This window comes from Suhomyces tanzawaensis (genome assembly GCF_001661415.1).
Source record: "Suhomyces tanzawaensis NRRL Y-17324 unplaced genomic scaffold CANTAscaffold_4, whole genome shotgun sequence".
NCBI classification, from domain to species: domain Eukaryota; kingdom Fungi; phylum Ascomycota; class Pichiomycetes; order Serinales; family Debaryomycetaceae; genus Suhomyces; species Suhomyces tanzawaensis.
This window is the reverse complement of record NW_017963639.1, coordinates 805,108-824,907: the sequence shown is the minus strand read 5'-3', so window position 1 is coordinate 824,907 and position 19,800 is coordinate 805,108. Positions and strand designations below refer to the sequence as shown.

General features: G+C 47.3%; 9 protein-coding genes across 9 annotated transcripts; 6 read left to right on the top strand and 3 right to left on the bottom strand.

The window, feature by feature from the left end:
* Positions 1–527: 527 nt before the first annotated feature.
* On the top strand, positions 528–1,481 carry CANTADRAFT_6387 (25S rRNA (uracil2634-N3)-methyltransferase; the record flags this gene model as incomplete). The annotated part of the gene is made up of 1 exon (XM_020210881.1): positions 528–1,481. The coding sequence occupies one exon, from the start codon at positions 528–530 to the stop codon at positions 1,479–1,481; it is 954 nt and encodes a 317-aa protein (XP_020064351.1).
* Positions 1,202–3,399, bottom strand: CANTADRAFT_26224 (glucose-induced degradation complex subunit). The gene has a single exon (XM_020207692.1). It carries the CDS (start codon positions 3,150–3,152, stop codon positions 1,623–1,625), a length of 1,530 nt encoding a protein of 509 aa, XP_020064350.1. The 5' UTR covers positions 3,153–3,399; the 3' UTR covers positions 1,202–1,622.
* Positions 3,400–4,261: 862 nt separating this feature from the next.
* Positions 4,262–6,408, bottom strand: CANTADRAFT_26223 (SKN1/KRE6 family beta-glucan synthesis-associated protein). Its single transcript, XM_020207691.1, has one exon. It carries the CDS (start codon positions 6,227–6,229, stop codon positions 4,304–4,306), a length of 1,926 nt encoding a protein of 641 aa, XP_020064349.1. The 5' UTR covers positions 6,230–6,408; the 3' UTR covers positions 4,262–4,303.
* Positions 6,409–7,575: 1,167 nt separating this feature from the next.
* On the top strand, positions 7,576–9,162 carry SKN1 (Skn1p; the record flags this gene model as incomplete). The annotated part of the gene is made up of 1 exon (XM_020210009.1): positions 7,576–9,162. The coding sequence occupies one exon, from the start codon at positions 7,576–7,578 to the stop codon at positions 9,160–9,162; it is 1,587 nt and encodes a 528-aa protein (XP_020064348.1).
* Positions 9,163–9,599: 437 nt separating this feature from the next.
* On the bottom strand, positions 9,600–11,383 carry CANTADRAFT_90321 (tRNA splicing endonuclease subunit; the record flags this gene model as incomplete). The annotated part of the gene is made up of 2 exons (XM_020211683.1): positions 9,600–11,053; positions 11,335–11,383. 2 exons carry the CDS (start codon positions 11,381–11,383, stop codon positions 9,600–9,602), a joined length of 1,503 nt encoding a protein of 500 aa, XP_020064347.1.
* A 100-nt stretch (positions 11,384–11,483) lies between these two features.
* Positions 11,484–11,847, top strand: CANTADRAFT_6382 (SAGA histone acetyltransferase complex subunit; the record flags this gene model as incomplete). Its single annotated transcript, XM_020210880.1, has 2 exons — positions 11,484–11,516; positions 11,563–11,847. 2 exons carry the CDS (start codon positions 11,484–11,486, stop codon positions 11,845–11,847), a joined length of 318 nt encoding a protein of 105 aa, XP_020064346.1.
* A 1,036-nt stretch (positions 11,848–12,883) lies between these two features.
* Positions 12,884–15,130, top strand: FAA2 (Faa2p; the record flags this gene model as incomplete). Its single annotated transcript, XM_020210879.1, has 1 exon — positions 12,884–15,130. One exon carries the CDS (start codon positions 12,884–12,886, stop codon positions 15,128–15,130), a length of 2,247 nt encoding a protein of 748 aa, XP_020064345.1.
* A 743-nt stretch (positions 15,131–15,873) lies between these two features.
* CANTADRAFT_6380 (uncharacterized protein) lies at positions 15,874–17,214 on the top strand (the record flags this gene model as incomplete). The annotated part of the gene is made up of 1 exon (XM_020210878.1): positions 15,874–17,214. One exon carries the CDS (start codon positions 15,874–15,876, stop codon positions 17,212–17,214), a length of 1,341 nt encoding a protein of 446 aa, XP_020064344.1.
* A 1,138-nt stretch (positions 17,215–18,352) lies between these two features.
* Positions 18,353–19,279, top strand: CANTADRAFT_90318 (cationic amino acid transporter; the record flags this gene model as incomplete). Its single annotated transcript, XM_020211682.1, has 1 exon — positions 18,353–19,279. The coding sequence occupies one exon, from the start codon at positions 18,353–18,355 to the stop codon at positions 19,277–19,279; it is 927 nt and encodes a 308-aa protein (XP_020064343.1).
* Positions 19,280–19,800: the final 521 nt, after the last annotated feature.

Here is a 19,800-nt window from a genome sequence, read left to right as displayed (position 1 = left end):
AATTTCCGGCCAGGAATGTTCCATGAACACTAGTGAATAGTACGAAAACGCAAATTATGGGTAATTATGATCATAGCTATAGATGTTTTATGTTTGAATAACTTAACAAATCCTATATAGTATAGAAGGAATAGACAATTTTAAGAGAACTTATTCGGGGGAATGCTAGACAATATCAAATATTATCACTAGCTACATGGAAGGACACAAGATTGCAAAATCGGGATAGCAATTACCTATTCAATAGGCCAATGTGTAAATAATCTCACTTGCTTTATATAACCCTGTATACTTAGTCTGAATTAAAGGGCTTACAACGCGAAAACATCCCTAAGGGAAATCGCCCAATTGGCTGGCAAAGTAGTTAATAACTGTGTCTAACTTATGACTTACTCCCAAATAAATGCTGTATCTTTCCTATCATAATCGAGGGTACTTCTCATCTCCATCGCACTGAAAAATTGGGCATCGCGATTAGATATTCGGATTCACAATCTCGTTCACGAACACGAAATCACACACAGATAATGGGACGTAAACTCAAAGGCAAGAACGTAGGGGCCAAGGGCCTCAAGGGTGCCCTTGCCCGTCATTCGCTCAAAGAAGAACAGCTGAGAAAGTTGTCCCAATTGTCCAAGGCTCAGCAGGAATCGAAGACATTGAAGCAGAAGTCAATGAGTGGAGGGAACAAGAAAAAGACTCACGTCCAGCACAACCAGAAGGGATTGGTTCCCTTCACCTACGATGACAGAATAATTTTGGTGGGTGAGGGCGACTTTTCCTATGCATTATCTATCGTGAAACAAGGCTTGATCTATCCTGAAAACGTGATAGCCACCAGTTACGACTCCAAGGAGGAGCTAGTGGCTAAATATCCAAACGTCGAGGAGCATCTCCGTGCGTTGGAAGAGGCTGGCTGCCAGATCCTCCACGAAGTGGATGCTACCAACCTTGAAACCAGCTTGAAGTTGGTTTCTCCCACCAAAAAGACCAAAGTAATCAAGACCTCCTTGTTCAAAGACAACAACAAACTCAACTACATCATGTTCAACTTCCCCCATAGCGGAAAGGGTATCAAGGATATGGAGAGAAATATTGTGGACCACCAGAAATTAATAGACGGATATTTCAACAGTTGTAAACGGGTTTTCGAAATTGTTAATGATCTGAAGAAGAACGACCTAGGAGGCTATATCACCGCTGAGGAGCCTGCCCACAGTAAGATTGTGTTGACATTATTTGAAGGTGAGCCTTACAACTCATGGAATATCAAAATTCTAGGCAGGGGAGTAGGATACAGAGTACAGAGATCGGGAAAATTCGACTGGGGAATGTTCCCTGAATACCATCACAGAAGAACCAATAGTACCAGAGATACAACCAAGCCTGCCAGTGAGAGGGATGCTAGAGTATACGTGTTCGAAAAGTTGGAACCAAGGGAAAAAGGAAAGAAAAAGGATACGGACGATGATTCAGACTAGGTATTATTTACTGATGGAATAGATCATGATATATTGTTAATCGTAATATAATGTTAATCATTAGTGGCATTGAATATTATGTTGAACCGTTACGCTGCAGCTCCACAACAAATAACTCTATATATTGAAGGTCTTGCTTGTTCAAGCAGGATACACCCTGACGCAGTTATCAATCATGAAAATCTCCGAAGTCAATGGATCCTTCACCTTGCCCATTCTCAATAGCGTGTTCTTTTCTGACAAGTACTTTTCGCTAGGAATGAGCAACTTGTCAAATGGGTAGATATTACCATTAGGCAATTTGAATGGGTTGTTGAATATATTGGTGATCAACTGGGCATGAGGTAAATTCTGACTAATCTCAAATAATTCTGGCGAACAAACTGGACAATTATTATTCTTGTTAAGAATCTTATAGTAGTATTCCGGACTACGAAACTTCTTGTCCTTTGTATTTATATTCTGCAAATCCTGGACCTCGTGACCACATCTGAATATTGTATTCTCGGTATTTCTGTAACAAGATTTGGTTTTTAAACTCGATAAACCTATCGATAAGTAAATGAACAATGGATAATTCTGTGAAATAGCGTACAACTTGATGAAATTAGTAAGAAAACTTTGGGATAAGTTTTCCCATCTCTCATCCGAGAGTAACTTCTCATACTCTTTGAATCTTGAGGAATTAATTATTAAAGATGATGAAAAAGTAGATGCAGTGGTTGTAGAGTTGGAAGTGTTCTTGATCGCCATATAAACCAAAAGACCTCCGATTTCCTTCAATCTATTCCAGTTAAGTTCGTGGTTTTTGACTTCATTATCGACGTAGTTTTCTTTATTTCCGTATGGTGATAAGTTAAGCTTGGAAAAGTTAATGGCCTCGTTTATGTCCCCCTTCTCGATTAACGACAAAAATTTACAGTAATTAATCTCAAACTCCAAGTTGGATCCAGACTTCTTTAGCACAGCCCTATTCTCATTAAACCAACTGATAATTTGCGTCAAGTCATGGTCAACAATTATTGAAACAAACACTTTATTGAAGTTCTCAAAAAGATCGTAGTCAATAAGTTTCAAGAACTTCGGATCGGTTTTGGCGAAGTTCTTAAGAAGGGAGATTCCTATGTTGCGATCCTTCTTGATATTCGATTTGATGAGGTAGTCCACAATAAGCAAATTAGTTTGATCGCGGTACCAGTTGATCAACTTTGGATTGTGAAGATCCAAGAATTTGTCATTGGAAGGTAGTATCTCTTCGGTGGGTTTTGGATCAACCAGGTCATCCGTCTTGCCTTCTCCGTTTAGTTGCTCCTCTTCTTTGGCCTCGCTCAGAATCGCGGTTGCTTCCGCTAGACAGCATTCTTCGAGGACTTTTAAATTATCGATTCTGGCCAGAAGCCGCGATCTGTACTCTCGATCCTTTTCTATGGCTTGGGCCAACTTCTTGGAGTATTGGTCAAATCCCCTGATCAACTTGCGGATCATCTCCAACTTGATAGTTGCCGGCAACTTCGGGTTTTTCTTGATCTTAGCAACATCTTCGTAAACTTGTTTCTTCTGCTTCTCGATGAGCTTTTGGATCGATTTGAAGTTCTTCTTAATAAGTTCCGTGGGAATTCGAAAGTCGGTTTGGTGGGCCTGTACGTGAAAGTTAATGGATGGGTTGTTCATGCGGGCGAGGATTGATTTGAAGAAGCACGGATGTTGGATGTTTCCCGGTGATATTCACACAGGCAATTTGGTGGTTTCAATCGGCAGTCAAGTTTGCCTTCCTAACGGGGTTTGTAGATGGCAACAGATAGTGCTGGTTTCGGATGTAGATACGCAAATTGGGCTAGACTTTTTCAATTGCGGACTTTAACCAACTGGATGCTGTATTGCAAACTACTGGCTTAGACACTGATCGGAGTCTGGGCTTATCGGAGATATATTGGAGTAGTCTCCCTGATATGGAGATTTGGCGGGGGCACTGGGTGCAGGAACGGGTCTTGCATGCGAGTGTCACAAAATGAGGAGTTATCAGCTATGGAAATGGTAGGCCCTTGTGGGTTGCGGGTATGGAGCAGCGAAAGAGGTGCACGGATAAGCACATGAGGCAAATGGTCGCAAGTAAGCTAGATAAAGTTGGGTTTTTCTAGCAAAATTTGCTCTAGGATTGAGCTAATGGCAAAAGAGGAGAATGGACTAAATGAAACATAGCCATCTCTTGCTTCCTTCGATCTCCCCAAACTGGAACTATCTTCGATCATTTTACGGGATCGAACTATTTAGTGGTTATAACACTTTTAGATGCATAATTTGTATTATTCTAGTTTTTTCACATATTTTTCAAAAAATTGGGAATGCTTGTACGATTTCACAATGAGTGTTTGTAGGCTATGAAACAAGGCATCATGTATTTCCTACGTTTTGGAAATACCTTTGTATTGGCACTATGTAGAGGCCGGACATATCACAACCGCCAGGAGGGTTGTTATACATAAGCCTTTTACCATCACGTATGAAATTTAGCAGAAATGATGTAAAACTAAAAAATTAGGCTCTTTTACAGTAATCTTCTCGTCCTGGCAATATTTCTAGCCACTGCTAAAATTGTAGTACCACCATGGTTAACGGAACCTTGAACCTATTAATAAATAATTTCTATGCTTTTGCAGGAGAAGCTGATCAGGATTATCAGAATTAATAGTATGACCCTTCACTCTCGTTTCTGACCGACTACAATATTAATTTACCGTTGACACCTCTTAGTGTCTCGGCCTACACAATTTCTATAAAGTGTTTATTATCTATGGCTAGATGGTCGAATTCTACTCAATGAACTAACATCCTGTAAGTTTGTTTTTAGGAAACTTGTAGCCAGCAGCCTCAAAAGATGTCAAGTTAGCATTGTAGTAAAGATTTAAATGCAGCTGAATGTAGTCGTAGGTGGGGAAGTCCTTGGGGTCACAACCCACGTTGATTTGGTCTGGTGGCTGGTACACACGCACGTAATCCACCCTCATTTCCACTGGGAAGTGGATGGAGGGCCAATCGATATAGGCCCAGTTGTTGGATATGCCGAGATTGAGGATAAGCGACATTGGTTCCTTGGAAAGACGTCTCCAGTCGACGTTCCCGTTGGGATGCAATGCGTTGGTATGAACCATCAACGTGGGGTCACCACCCACATGCCAGGTCAAGTATCCGTTCTCGTGGTCGTTCAAGTACTCGAAGCCGTACCGCTGGAAGTTGTGGGTGTAGTTGCCCCGTTCGTACCAGGAGGTGTTCAAGGTGGTGGTGGCAGAAAGCGCCTGCTGGAGGGGTCCACCAGTGTATGTGTTCATGGAGGTGACTGAGTGGTTGTAGATGGCCACCCAGTCGTAGTCGGGATAGTACCAGATGTCGTAGGGAGCCAATTGCAACGACTGGGATGCCACTCCGACTCCTACGTTAGTATCGACCTCGCCTTCCAACGCATCAATTTCGGGAGCGCCTCTGCCCACGCCTGGGTTGGGATGGTCTTCACCAGAACAGGTACACGAGTTCAATCTCTGGCCAGGCAAGTACGAAATCCCGTCGGGAGAGGACTGGTTGGGGGTGATACCGGCATCGCAGGCCTCGTATGAGTAGGGCCAGACACCTTCCGTGGATGCCAAATAGCCAGGACGGCCCAAATTGCCCATGGACCACAAACCAGGCCACAATCCGGTGGTGTTTCCGTAGTTGGGTAATCTCGCAGAGATATCCAAGTATCCCTGGGTGAAGCACATCTGGTTCCAGGATTGGACCATGCCAGACCTGTAGAACAAGTTGTGGTTTTTGTAGGCGTCCATACGAAGGTTAAGAGTTCCGTTGGCGGTGGTCACAGCGTCAGGGTCGTACCACTCCAAGTCCTTGGTGGCGTCGTAGTGGAGGTCAGGAGCCGTGAAGAACTGGTCATCCCCTTCGTAGAAGGTTCTTCCTTCGGCGTTGAATTCGTCGCTAAACACCAACTCCCAGGTCTCGCCCTTGCTGGTCTTCATCTGGCGGTTTTCCTGGGGAGTGTCTGGGTCCACCAAGCTGGTACGTATGGCGCTCAACAACGGGTAGTGGTAGTGGGTCAACACCTCGTAGGTCTGAGGCTTGTAGGGCTGGGTCAAGCCCGAGTACGTCAATACTGGCAACAAGATGAAAATGACGATGGCTGCCAACGCGAATACAACAAGGCCCACCAAGCCGCCCAACGCCCGTCTGTCCATGTGCTTCAAGTCATGGATGAATCGGTTGTTCTCGTAGGCAGCGTCGGCTACAGGGTCTGGGTTGTGGAGGTAGTCGTCAGGCTCCTTCTCGTCCAAATGCAATGGGAACGACGATGCTGGATAACCGCCAAAAGGCGAGAAGTCTGCCTGTACGAACGGATTGATGCCTGATTCCGAGGACGAGCGGGAGTCGTCGTCGTCATAGTAGCCTTGTTTGTCGAGGAAAGGCAGCGACGAGGTGTTGAAGTTGGACGACGCGTTTTGCGAGGTGTAGGAGGCGTTCAAAAGCGGGTTGGCCGAGCTCTGCTGCGACAACAAGTTGGCAGAACTGTCGTGGGTGGTGTTGATGTGGTTGTTGTAGACGTTGAATGGCTTGCCATAGGGCGAGTCGGTGTCAGGCGAAGATATGGAGTTGCGGGAGGAATTGGATGCAGATTGGTCAGGAGAGTCCTGTTCAGAGGCGAACGGGTTGTTGGGCTTGAAACGGGGCTCGCTGGGGCCGTTCAGCGTGAGGTCTCGTTGTGACATGGTTCAGATCAGTGACAGAGGGATGAGATACTGGCGTGATCTGGGGCTGGAAACGCGGAGCAGCTGATAGAGAAGTGATGGCACGAGGAGAAGAGGTGGTGGCCAGGAGGAGGAGCGATTGTAGCGGGATGGGATGCCTGTGAGGCTCTGGTTGGGTGGAGGTGGAGCTTCAAACAGAAATGTAAAATGGGCTGGCGTGTCAGTTATTGTCTCACAAAATATGTCCGGATAAACCTGTGCAGGAGATACTACAAAGCCGGGTCCATCGCTTGAGCGGGCAAAAAAAGACAGGGCATCTAAAGGCACAGGAGGCGCGGGCTAGACGACTGGTAGGCGTCGGTTGCAGCACTGCAGCACTATAAAAATTTGCGCCGCGACTCGGCTACGTAGCGCTCGCTGCATGGCAATGCAAAAGGGGGTGGCAGGGAGGTAGCTGGGGGCGGCGTAGGTGGTGGCGGTGGTGGTAGCGAGAAGGAAATGCGGATATGGCGGCTGCAATATGTCTAATTTGACTGGGCTGGGCATCTACGGAGCTAAGCCTTTTGAGATGCTAATTCTAGACACATTGCAACCTGGCGCCTTTGTGGTCTATTTACTTGGGACTTGACGCGTGGGGCGCGTCAGCGCCTGCACCGTGCACAGGACGCGTGCCGATGGATCACCCACGTGATTGTGGCACGTGTATTATGGCACGTGACACCATCTCCTATTCGTGGCTGTGCCTGCCCAGCATGCGCGCATGCCCAGGCGGCAACCCTAAGAAATTTGCATTGTGGCCCAAGAAAAACATGTCCGCGACCTCCCCACACGACACCAAAGCACCACCATGACGAAGTCCCGTGACAGCGCAAGCAAATCCACCAGCGTTGTTCTTAGCCCAATATTCAGGCCGACGAGCCTCCTCGTTCACGGCCAGCTCTAGTATCACTACTGAAGTAGTCTATGGTTCTATGGTGGGAGCTGTAGCTGTTCCACATTCGCTGCGTCCCGCGCCATCCCGTAGTTTTCCCTTGGCCGGTGTCGCTAGCACCGTGCAGACATTATTCTTGTACAGAAAATCGCATTCTACTTGGCACCCAGACTGGCGCCTATATATATGAAGCTATCGCCTACTGGATGCAGCCACATCCATGAACCGTGACTTAACCAACAACGGGTATCTCCGTCCCGAGGACCCGTTCACCGACCCGTCGTCCGACCCGTCTCCCTCCTCCACCACCAATTCTCTGTCGTTCGACGATGGCTGCGAAAACAGCCGCTCGCCTCACTCCAAGTACGTGGACCAGTACTCCGACGACAACGACGCGCCCCACAGCAGAACGCTCATGTCGTCGCAAGAACACTTGATGCCCGAGCCCTCTGACTACGGCCTGAGGCCCAACTCGCTTCCCCATGCCGATTTCAGCCCGTTTGGAGGCTATCCTGCGTCGTCGTTCCCGCTCTACATCGAGGACAAGGAGCCTGACGACTACCTCCACAACCCAGACCCCGTGCTAGACGAGGAGTACGACAAGAACAGGTTTCTCTACGACTTGAAGACCATGGATAGCAGGGCAATGGCGGGATTGATCTCGTTCGTGGTGCTCTTTGTCGCGGCCATGGCGTTGTTCGTGCTCTTCCCGGTACTCACATTCTCAGGCATCCTCAACACCCACGAGCCCGAGTCGTACGAGGTGTTGACCCACTACCACTATCCGTTGTTGAGCGCCATACGTACCAGCTTGGTGGACCCAGACACTCCTGCTGAGGCTCGCGTTCGTGACAGCCAGCGGGGCGAGCCATGGGAGTTGGTTTTCTCGGATGAGTTCAACGCCGAAGGAAGAACCTTCTACGAGGGCGATGACCAGTTCTTCACCGCTCCCGACCTCCACTACGACGCCACCAAGGATTTGGAATGGTACGATCCAGATGCCGTGACCACTGCCGGTGGAACGCTTAACCTCCGCATGGACGCATTCAAGAACCACAACTTGTTCTACCGTTCAGGAATGGTCCAGAGCTGGAACAAGTTCTGCTTCACCGAGGGCATCATCGAGATTTCCGCCAGGTTGCCCCACTATGGAAACATCTCGGGGTTGTGGCCTGGTTTGTGGACTATGGGCAATTTGGGCCGTCCTGGTTATTTGGCATCCACAGAAGGTGTCTGGCCCTATACCTATGACCTGTGCGATGCCGGAATCACACCCAACCAGTCGGACCCCGATGGAATTTCGTACTTGCCCGGTCAAAGATTGAACTCTTGCACCTGCAAAGGGGAGGCCCATCCCAACCCAGGCGTGGGCAGAGGTGCTCCCGAGGTGGACGCTTTGGAAGGAGAAGTGTCCAACGGAAACGGAAGAGTGTCCCAGTCTTTGCAGGTGGCTCCCTACGATATCTGGTACATGCCAGACTACGACTTCATTCAGATCCACAACAACTCCGTCACCACCATGAACACTTATACTGGTGGTCCCTTCCAACAGGCGGTGTCAGCTACCACCACCTTGAACACAACCTGGTACGAGCGAGGAAACTACACCCACAACTTCCAGCGGTACGGCTTCGAGTACTTGAACGATGACGAATCCGGCTACTTGACATGGTTCGTAGGACTCGATCCCACCATGACCATCCGCTCAACGGCCCTTCATCCCAACGGCAATGTGGGGTGGAGAAAGCTACCCAAGGAGCCCATGTCGATTATCATGAATTTGGGTATTTCCAACAACTGGGCCTACATTGACTGGCCTGCACTCATCTTCCCGGCAACCATGAGAGTCGACTACGTGAGGGTGTACCAACCACCTGGCCAGACAAAGGTGGGGTGTGACCCCGACGACTACCCAACATACAACTATATTCAGGAGCATTTGAATATTTACCAGAATGTTAACCTTACCACCTTTTCAGCCGGGGGCTACAAATTTCCCAAGAATAAGCTCACGGGATGCTGATCGAACACAGGTCATTAATCACAAAAGCCAGTGTAACTTATGAGCAAGGTATACAAACCTCAGAACATTAATCCTTCCGAAGTGCATATCCTTATCTCAAAACTAGCATGTAGCTTTCAATACTGGAACTACTAGTTGAAGGCTGCACCAGTACGCTCATGTCATACCCACACATACATCTATAAGGGAGGAAATATGACTGCGGTGCTGTCATTTTAATTCGTCACACATAACATTAAATCGTCTGGAATGCATAGGGCCCAGAAAAATATCTAGAGCCTTTGGCACTGGAAATGACACTGGTTCTTAGCCTGCTATTCCAGAGTTTTCTAGAGATCAGGATCTCCAGCTGCCACTCCAGCTACATAAATAACAATATTAAGCCTTCCAAATGCCTGGTGCTATAGTACAATTATATCTGTAGATGTGAACCAAAATCAGCCGTCCATATATACAATGCCGTGGTCCTTTCCTGGATAAATGACGTCTAAGTCTTCGATTTCCTTCAATTCGAAGTCAGCTTCGGATAAATTAACGAAGTTGAGGATACCTTGATTTACGGTAGCTATGATGACGTTAACCCCACTGGAGCCAAACTTGAGCTTGTTATCTCTGGTCTTCAAGTACAAGTTGCGCTGCTGGACTTTCGCATCCAACCGAGCCTGTCTTTCGAGTTGTCGTTGGTATTTGAGCTCCTTTTTGGTAGGTGGAAGCGTGCTCTTTTTCTTCGGCTTCTTTTCGGTTGGTTTCACTGGCTCCTCCTTATTGACCACCTCGAACAACGACCGTATAGTAGCCAATGATGGAAAATTACTGTGGTCTGTGTTGACCACGCAGAGCTGGAAGTCTGGGGGAGGGGGCGATTTCTTGGAAAAGGAGGTTGTAGGTTTCCAAACATCAAACACAAGTTGGAAAGACAGCGAGGTCGAGGAAGGGGCGGGAACAGCCGATGAGGGCGTGATCCTTAGCGACTGAAATACTTCAGTATAGTTGAAGTAGTGTTTGGTGAAGTAATGCAACGAGTGGGAGGTAGGAACTGCGAAAACTCCCATTGAGATGAGCTTGCTTTGAATGTAGACAAGTGCTTTTTTGCAGTGGTGTATGAGCGTCGAGAATAGGCTCCCCCAATAAGATGTGGCCTGTGAGAGCTTCCTTCCAATTCCAAGCAGGAACATCAGTCCACTGCTGAGATTTCGGGTGTCAGGAATGCTCTTATGAGTTTCGGGCGTGCTCTTGTGGGCCTGTTGTTTTGCGTTGATGGTTTTTGCCTGGTGCTCTCGTTGCTCTTTGGCTTTCGTTTGAAGAATCAAGTAACCGTGCCTCTTGAGATAGGAATAAACCTGATACTGGTCCACGTCGAAGTGGCTAGTCTCAGCAACGATGGCGTAGAGAAATCCTAGGTCTAACATCACCAACGAGTCGTAATCGAAGTCTTTGGTGTCGTTGTACAACCATTGCTCGTAATGGGCATCTCCCAAGTAGCAAACCATGGAGCCTCGCTCAACCAAGTAGACAGTTTCCAACGGACTCAACATTAGCCCGCCTCTGACCTTGGTGCCGATGTTGACAGGGATTCCCACGTCTCTGAAGTAGTTACCTTTGGCATGAACGACTATGCTTTGCCCCTGATCCGACATCCATACTGCCACCAATTTTTGCTTCAAGCTGTGTCCACGAAGCCCAGAAAGGGCTTCGTACATCGACTCGCGAGATTCTTGGAGGGCTCTGTTCTGGACAGAGGTGCCATCAGGTTCGAACTCTTTCTCACCTCTCTTGGGAATAGCGGCTTGGGTTTTGGTGCTGGAACCAAGACTTTTGGAAAGGTTGCGCCAGTCCTGGACCTCGTCCTCTATGTCATGGTTCGACTCGCCCTGGGGGATGATAGCCTCGTCTTCAAGCATGATGGGGTTGGAAGGAGCGATGAGTCCATACTTAATCACGCGAGATATATCACGTGTCAAGAACAGCCCGGGGGCCACTACTGTGTCAGAATCGCCGTGAATGTACCTGGAAGAATCCAAAATGGCCAATGGAGTTCAAAGAAGGTGGCAGGGATCCCATAAAGTGGTGTTACAGGCTGATACGCCCCAAAAGCGGATTTTCACGCCCAGATTTCTGCTACAACGGGCCTAATTCCACCGGGAAAACGGGAACCAAAGCAAATGGACCGACCACCTTGTGGACCAGTTCTAACAACCAGATACCCCACCCTCTTAGCCATTTTCCGTCCCTTTGCGTCGCAAGCTACCCGATTCTGCCTCTCACCCATTCCCACCAATACCTTTTAATGAGCGCGACAGCAAAAACGCTCCACGAGCACCATGACCGACCAGCCCATTACGTTTCAGGTGGTGGTAAGTGACAACACCGCAGCCGTGTCAGCCGCATATTAACCGTCAGGCCGAGTCTCTACTCAAGGACATGTTGGAGAACATTGTTCGCCAGCACACGTTGGTCAACATCGCCAACCGCATCTCGATCCAGAAGACGGTGGGCAGCGCCAACGGCAGTTCGTTTTCAAACACACTGGTGGGGTCCAACAGGGATATCTTTGGTCAGGACAAGCAGAAATTGAAGAGTACGGAGACTGCTCGATACTTCCAGTGTGAAAACTGCAGCCGTAAGATCGCAGGCGCTCGGTTTGCCCAGCACATCAGCAAGTGCTTGGAACGGAGGAAAAGGTAGGGAGTGAGAGTAGCCTGGCTAGGCCCAGTGGGAACGGCCATAGTTGCACTCTGGCTGTGTATTAGTGGGACTGCCATGGCCAGGCTTCAGTAAGACTGCCATGGCTTGCCTTCAGTGAGACTGCCATAACTACATTGAGTACAGCTCTGGTCAAGCCTACAGCTCCCGTGGCCATAGCCAGTCTTCAGTGGTGAGAACAGCTCTGCCTAGCCAGGCCTATATAGCTAGCCATGGCCCCAGTTAGGCTTATTGTGTTGAGAGCGGCTCTGGTTGCTAGCCTCTGTCGTCTCGCTAGCTTAGCGCCAGCGGCCTAAGCGCCAGTACCAACCCCAGCGCGACCTCCGCGAGCCAGTGCCAGAGAATAGTGGCTCCCTACAGCTATTTTCTCTTTCCCGGCTGCCATTGTCCCCACCTCCTCCACCTCCTCCACCCCCAGTCACCATCCATAGCATCACCAACCCAGTTGGTTTCAATTCTTCATATCGCCCAATACGTCTGTAGCTCAACCTACACCCACCTATTGTCTACAATAATCCGCGTAAAATTCCCGTTAGAGGCCAGTGGGAACTTCCGCCAGACTTGCGGCTAATAGCCGTCCCAGTGTCGCTAATCAAGACCACACTAGACCCCACGTCGCTAGCATGGCACATTGCCTGTTTTGGCTGGCTCCTCCGATCCATCACACTGCCTTCCTTTCCTAGCTAGCCCAATTGGTAGTGCGATTTACTCTCAGTTGCATCTGGTGCTTGGTGCTACCAATGACCAGAACTACATGTTACCACTCCATTTGCGGATTAGGAGCCCCCTATCCCCTATATGGCTGCTATTGACCAAATCAACGCCTCCTCGTGCTGACATCCTCCCCACTTCCACCCACGTCGAGGGGCTCTGGCAGCTCCACAGATCCCGCTCGACTCCGATGCGCCCTTTTGCGGGGTAGCTTCCTGGCTCAGAACATATAAAGCGGACCATCACCACCCATTGGCTCCAACCCCCAGCATCTATCCCCTCGCAATTGCCCCTTGTCGCCACCACCATGTCCTCCTACCTTATTCCTGCTAGCGAGCCCACCAGTGCCGTGTCCAAGTACCTTCCTTTGGGCTCCGAGGCTTTGTTCAACGACCCAGTGGCGCCTGCCCAGCCAGGCTACACTCCCGTGTACCGCAACAGAGCCACGAAAGCAGGCATAATCAAGGCCCTCCACCCCGACCTCGCCACCTACAACCACCTCTTCAACAACGCAGCCCACATGTACGCAGACAGACCATGCATGGGGTCCAGACCCTACAACTACACTACTCACGAGCTGGGCCCCAGCTTCGAGTCCTTGACCTACGCCCAGGTCTACGAGCGTAAGCGCAACTTGGGGTCCGGCATCCTCTACTCGTTGCAGCACAACCCCTACCTTCTGGACTCCGATGCCCACCAAAAAATCAGAAACCACAACCATGACTACAAGTCCTACGGCAGCGATGTCACGGGCGTCGACAACAAGAACTACGAGCTTGAAAAGAGCGTGTCGTTCATTTTGTCGATTTTTGCGTCCAACCGTATGGAATGGTTGTTGGCAGATCTAGCATGCAGTGCGTATGCCATTACCAACACCGCATTGTACGACAACCTTGGAGCCGATGTCACTAAGTATATCTTGGAGCTCACCAAGAGCCCGGTGGTGGTCTGCAGCTACGATAAAATCGAGCTTTTGTTGCAATTCAAGAGGGATCACCCTGATATCATGAACAACCTTGTTTCTATTATTTCCATGGACCCCATCGAGCTAGTTGATAAAAGTTTGATTGCCAGTGCTAAGCAGCTCAAGGTCGAAGTTCATGACATCCATCAGATCGAAAACTTAGGTAAAACTCACAGGATCGACGAATTGAATCCAAACCCAGAGTCATTGTATACCATTTCCTTCACTTCAGGCACCACAGGGTCCAAGCCCAAGGGTGCAATGATTTCACACGCGACTGCTGCAGCTGGAGGTTCCGTTTTTACGTCTCTGCTGTCACATGCGGCAGTAAATGATAAGGCATTCATTTTACTTCCTTTGACTCACATCTATGAAAGACAAACCAGCGCATTTGCTTTGATAACGGGGTACTACTTGGGATTCCCTCAATTACAAGTTGGTGCCTCCAAGCCCAAAGATGCATTTACTCTGATGTTAGAAGATTTACGAATCTTCAGGCCCACTTACTTTTCGATTGTTCCTAGATTATTGAATAAGGTGGAGTCCTATATCAAAACAGCAGTAGATCGCCTTGAACCGGAACAAAAACAAGAGATCAATCGCATCATTGAGTACAAGACTAAGCAACAGAGTCTCAGCGATGGTTCTACCGGAGAACATTACTATTACGACAACTATGCTCCCTACAAGGCATTAAAATCGTTGGTTGGCTTTGAAAATCTCAAATGGACTCAGACTGGTTCTGCTCCAGTTGCTGCCTCGACTATCGTGTACTTAAAAGCAGCATTGGGTATTGGTATTAGACTGTTGTACGGAATGACCGAGACGTTCGCCTGTATGTGCAGCAGTGGAATTTACGAGCAAACCCCAGGTTCTTGTGGATCATCCGCGGTCACTCAAGAATTCCGTTTGAGAGAAATTCCCAGCATGAACTACTATGTTAAAGACGGGAAGGGAGAGCTCTTGGTTAGAGGGACCTCGAATTTCAAGGGATACTATTACAACATTGAGGAAACCAAGAAAATGTTCGATGAGGACGGATGGCTTTTGACAGGCGACATCGCCTATGTTGAGCCCATCAATAACAGAATATACATCGTGGACAGAGTGAAAAACTTCTTCAAGTTAGCCCAAGGTGAGTATGTCTCTCCCGAGAAGGTGGAAAACAAATACTTGTCATCCAACCCATGTATCAACCAGTTGTTTGTGCATGGAGACTCTATAAGATCCTTTGTGGTAGGTGTTGCTGGTATTGACTACACAGAGGGGCTTAGGTTCTTGACCGAAGAATGCGGGTTCAAATCGTCGGGCAAACCTGCTCCTGAGGATCTTCTCAAAGAGATGAATAAGGTGGAGTGCAAGAAGAAGTTCCTCGCCAAGTTGAACAGAAATGTGGGCACGAAACTTAACAAGCTAGAGTTGTTGCACAACATACATATTGACATCAACCCGCTTACTGTGGAACGAGATGTGGTCACCCCCACGCAAAAGATCAAGAGGGTGGTGGCTGCAAAATTCTTCAAGGATGTGATCCACCGGTTGTATGAGATTGAGCAGTCGCTTATCGCTCCTTCGCGGGCCAAGTTGTGAGATGACTTTGTGTACTATAATGTCAGGATACAGAGATCACAAGGTAACCTTTCACTAGCTATATAGATATTGCTAAATATAACAGAGAGATTTCGAGCGTAGGTCTGGTGATCCATACCATCAATTTAACTTGCGAATTGGCAATTAACTGGCCGAATCTACGGGTCCTCGCCCGGTTGATAGTACACCTACCATTTGTATATTATGAATAATATGAAACCACCAATACAGTACTAACTGATGGAGGACCACAGAAATGCGACATAACAAATCAGCGACATTGTGCTTTCAGACATGACCAAATATGATTTACGCAAGACAAATTACACAAGGACGCAAGTATCGGGAATAGGATGGTATGGAAATGGCAAGCACCAGCGAAACCAAAATGTTGTAAAATGGCAAACGTTGTTGGCACGGCAAATGATTTACCCAACACCGTAGCCTGAGCCCAACACAGGAGCAACGGCAACCAGAACCGAACAGCTGACAAATTAGCTGTGTGATTCGGCGAAAACTGGATCAGAAAATTACAGTGTAAATAATCAAGAAAATCCTTATGATTTTACTATGTACTCAATTCTACTGAATAGTACACTACTATTGTTTTAATACGATCAATTCCTTTTTTAAACCTCGCTCTCTTAGAAATATAGCTGCGCCTATACACAAGGTTTTTGCGTTTCTCCATCACGTTTCTCCAACAGATTAAAAGTCAAAAGTATCAAATGTCCTAACCAAAAATGTGTCAATACCTCAAGTCTATCAATGATCTCACCTCTGTGCTGAGCAATGACACCGCTGCTGATGAAGGTTACGCCAGCCTCGATGATCCAATTGCGTCAGACAAGTTCAACCATGGATCAAAGGATAAGGATTGGGACAAACTTGAGTTAGACTTCTCGAAAGTCAATTCAGAAATGTTTGACGTGAAGACCATGTTAAAAATGGCAAGAGAGTCAACTCAGTTATTGGAAGAGTCGAACAGATCGATTCTAAGAAAACTTGAAAGCTTAACCATTGGTCAAGCTGCAAGCAAGACTTCACTGAGAGAGGACTTATCCTCAAGAAGATTAAACACAATGGAGAAAACATTGGGAGAGATGAAATTTGATCCAAGCACTGACGTTGTGCCTAAGATCACAGCCGATCCCGTTATTGTTGCTGAAAGACTCTACGCTAAATACTTCAAAGAATTGCCTCCATTTGATGAAGAGGATGTTCAAACTCTTGGACCATGGAACAACGCATTGAGGTACGTCACTGAGGACTTTCCTGACATCGAATGGATGTTGGAAAACCCTGAAGACCAAAACCCCCCAAAAGAAATTAGAATCTTCGGATACAAAGGAAGAATGGCAAGGAGTTTCTTCAACAATGTCGATTTTCTACTTGAAAAATCTTTCGAAAAAAATGGCCTCGTCAAGCATTTAAAATGGAGTGACAGCAGGCATTTATGCATCTTATCAGTAATTTATCTGATATTGAAGAGAAACCCCGGAAAGATATTACGGGACCAAATTAAACACATTGCAGAATCAAAACGCAAGAGAGTGTTAGCTGGAAACACCGCGTCACATGATGCATCGAAGAAAACCACTATAAGTGACGGTATCCCAAAGAGGTTAATATTCTACCTACAAAATGCAAACTCCGACGGAGGTCTCGACATTCTATTAAATCCCCCAGAAGGTAAGGGAAGTGAAGAAGTAGTATTAGACGAGGTCGCCAAGGAATACGAGAAATTCTGCGAAGAGAACTACAAAGAAATAGTTGAACGTATCTTAAAAGAATTAGATGCTCCCAAAGAATACGCTGATAAAAATAGAGAAATACTATTAGAATTCGCGCAAGAAATCGAAGGAGCATTAGGAAGACTCACGATTCCTTACGAAAGAATCACGGAACATCCCAATTTCATTAACTGGGATAGAACACCACCCAAGAAGAAGACGACACGGAGTGCCGAAGGTCGAAATGGGAAATCCAAGAAAAAGCGGAACCAAGATGAATTTAAAAAAGGGAAAAAAATGGTAATGATGTCCAACTCTGACTCGTTGCAGCCTCTAATCAAGTCGGCATAGAAGAGCTCTAAGGTATTCATCATCAATAGTGGTGCAACAATCTCTATATTCAACGACATAAAACATTTTAATCAACGTTATACATAATCCTGATATTGCGCTCAGTACAGCTAGCTCAAACATGGAAGTCAAAGCAGTTGGAGACTTAAAATTCAACTTCGAAGGAAACACCATAATCCTACAATACACGTATTACGTGCCTAGCTCAATCATTAATTTGATTAGTGTTGAACAATTATGATGTTATCTTTCGATGATAAGTACAGCTTCGCACATTACAAGGGCAAAACTGAAAAGATAAGAGAAAAAATTGGAAAATTAAGACTATACGGATTCTATAATAAACCAAAGGTACATAAACCAAGGTCAATAAAGACTAAGGTCGGACAAAAACAAATAAAAACATTGCTGGTACACAACGTAATGATGAATAGAGAAGCATTAAACCTACACATTAAGGGTGAAGACGTCTTCCAACACCCTACTCCACTTGCATACCAAGACAATAATTTCGTATTATGAATGGCTGATGGAACGGCAGGCCGATGTACACGGCGCCGAAGCCTAGACCCGATGCCTGTGACACAGGGCAAGTAAAACCGAGACAGCTGACACATTAGCTGAATAATCTCGGTGAAGGCTGAATCAGAAAATTACAGAATAAATTGTAGGAAGATCCTTATGATTTTACGGTGTGCTCAAGTCTACTGAATAGTACTAAATATTGTTTTAATACGATAAATCCCTTTTTTAAACCTCGCTCTCCGAAAATAGCCTCGCCTGTATAGCGTTTCTCCAACCATAATTGACCCTATGGTGACTATCTGCACGTGACCTCGGAGTGCCTGCGCGAATGTGTCACTCCGAGCAGCTAAGACTCGTGTGACAGCACCAGGTTGCAGCCTGCATGTGAGCTGGTCTCCGAGCCACCAGTCACGCCACAGTCACAACGCCATACTTCTCCCTATTCGTAACACTTCCCCTTCCAAACCTTCAGCTGTAATCCCTCATCTCGAGGCCTAAGGTTCGCTTGACTCGATTGGGACACCAAGCGCCGTGCGGCACGTGCAATGAGTCACGCCCGCGCGATATGGAAAAATTCACCGCAAAGTATGGGGAAAGTTCTCATCTCACCATCATGGCTCCTCCTCCTCCTATTATCATCGACGCCAGGGCTGTCAGTGGCATAACCGGGTCGATCTCGTTAGCGTGCTGGATCATTGTGTTTGCGCCGCAAATCTACGAGAATTTCCGCAGAAAATCATCGGAAGGCTTATCGCTTTCCTTCATCATTCTTTGGCTAGCTGGTGACGTTTTCAATGTTTTGGGACTGATAATGCAGGGAGTCTTGCCCACCATGATTGTGCTAGCTGTGTACTACACCTTGGCAGATATCGTGTTGTTGTGGCAGTGTTTGGCGTACGGCCACGGCGAAAAGGCCGACTACATCCATCTCTCGCCAGCAAACCCCATGAACGAAGACGTGTTGGTGACAGTGTTGTCGCCTGAGCAGGACGGCTCCAGCACAACCCACGAGCTTGAGCTGCAGGACTCTCCTCAAGATTCCAGCTTGTCCACCCTCCAAGCAGCCTTGGTCAAGACCCTCATGGTGGCCTTGGTAATCTCTGCGGGTTTAGTTGGGTGGTACATCCAGTACTTGAACGATAGCAAGCATCCAGGCAAGGTTCACCAGCCCCAGGACTTAGTGTACGACCCGTTGGCCCAGGCGTTCGGCTGGTTGTGTGCTGTGCTCTACCTTGGGTCCAGAGTGCCTCAGATCTTGTTGAACTACCAGCGTAAGTCATGCGAAGGCATTTCGTTCATGTTCTTCTTGTTTGCGTGCTTGGGAAACCTTACCTACGTGATCTCCATTCTTGCCATCGACATGTCGTGGCACTACCTCTGGGTGAACTCTTCGTGGTTGGCAGGGTCGTTTGGTACCTTGGCCTTGGACTTCACCATCTTTGTCCAGTTCTTCCTCTACAACGAGGGCCAGGATCCATCGTACGAGAGCGAGGAGTCGTTAATATCCGACGTGCAGCCCACCTACGGAACCGCTAAATAGATGCATACATACAGGAATAGTCTAGGAAGTTAATCAATACGACACAGATCAGTTGTTGAAGCAATTGAATAAGGTCACGATAGTTCGAGAAATCTCTTACCAAGAACTCGCACATCCACAAACGTGATGTACCAGTTCAGAATACCAAGCAGAGACATTGGGAGAAGAGAAGGGGAATTGTAATATTCGAGACGATTGATCGAGGCTTCTTTCACTGCATTGTACAGGGTCCATTAAATACTTGATACGTACACAGCTTAGATAAGGTGTTGGGTCAGCAGAACCAATGTTCGTCTAGATACATGATACACAGCATAGGCGAGATGTTAGTTTAGCTGAGCAAATGTGGGTCCAGGGTAAGTAGATGATGCATCAAGAAATATTCTAGACGCAGATCTTACCGTTTCTCTGGGCATCATTTCCGTTTGTAGCAGGTCCAGTTAATAAATGATACATACAGGACATGTCTAGGATATTAACTAGATTCGCAGGGTCCAGGGAAATAGTCTAGATGAGTTGTT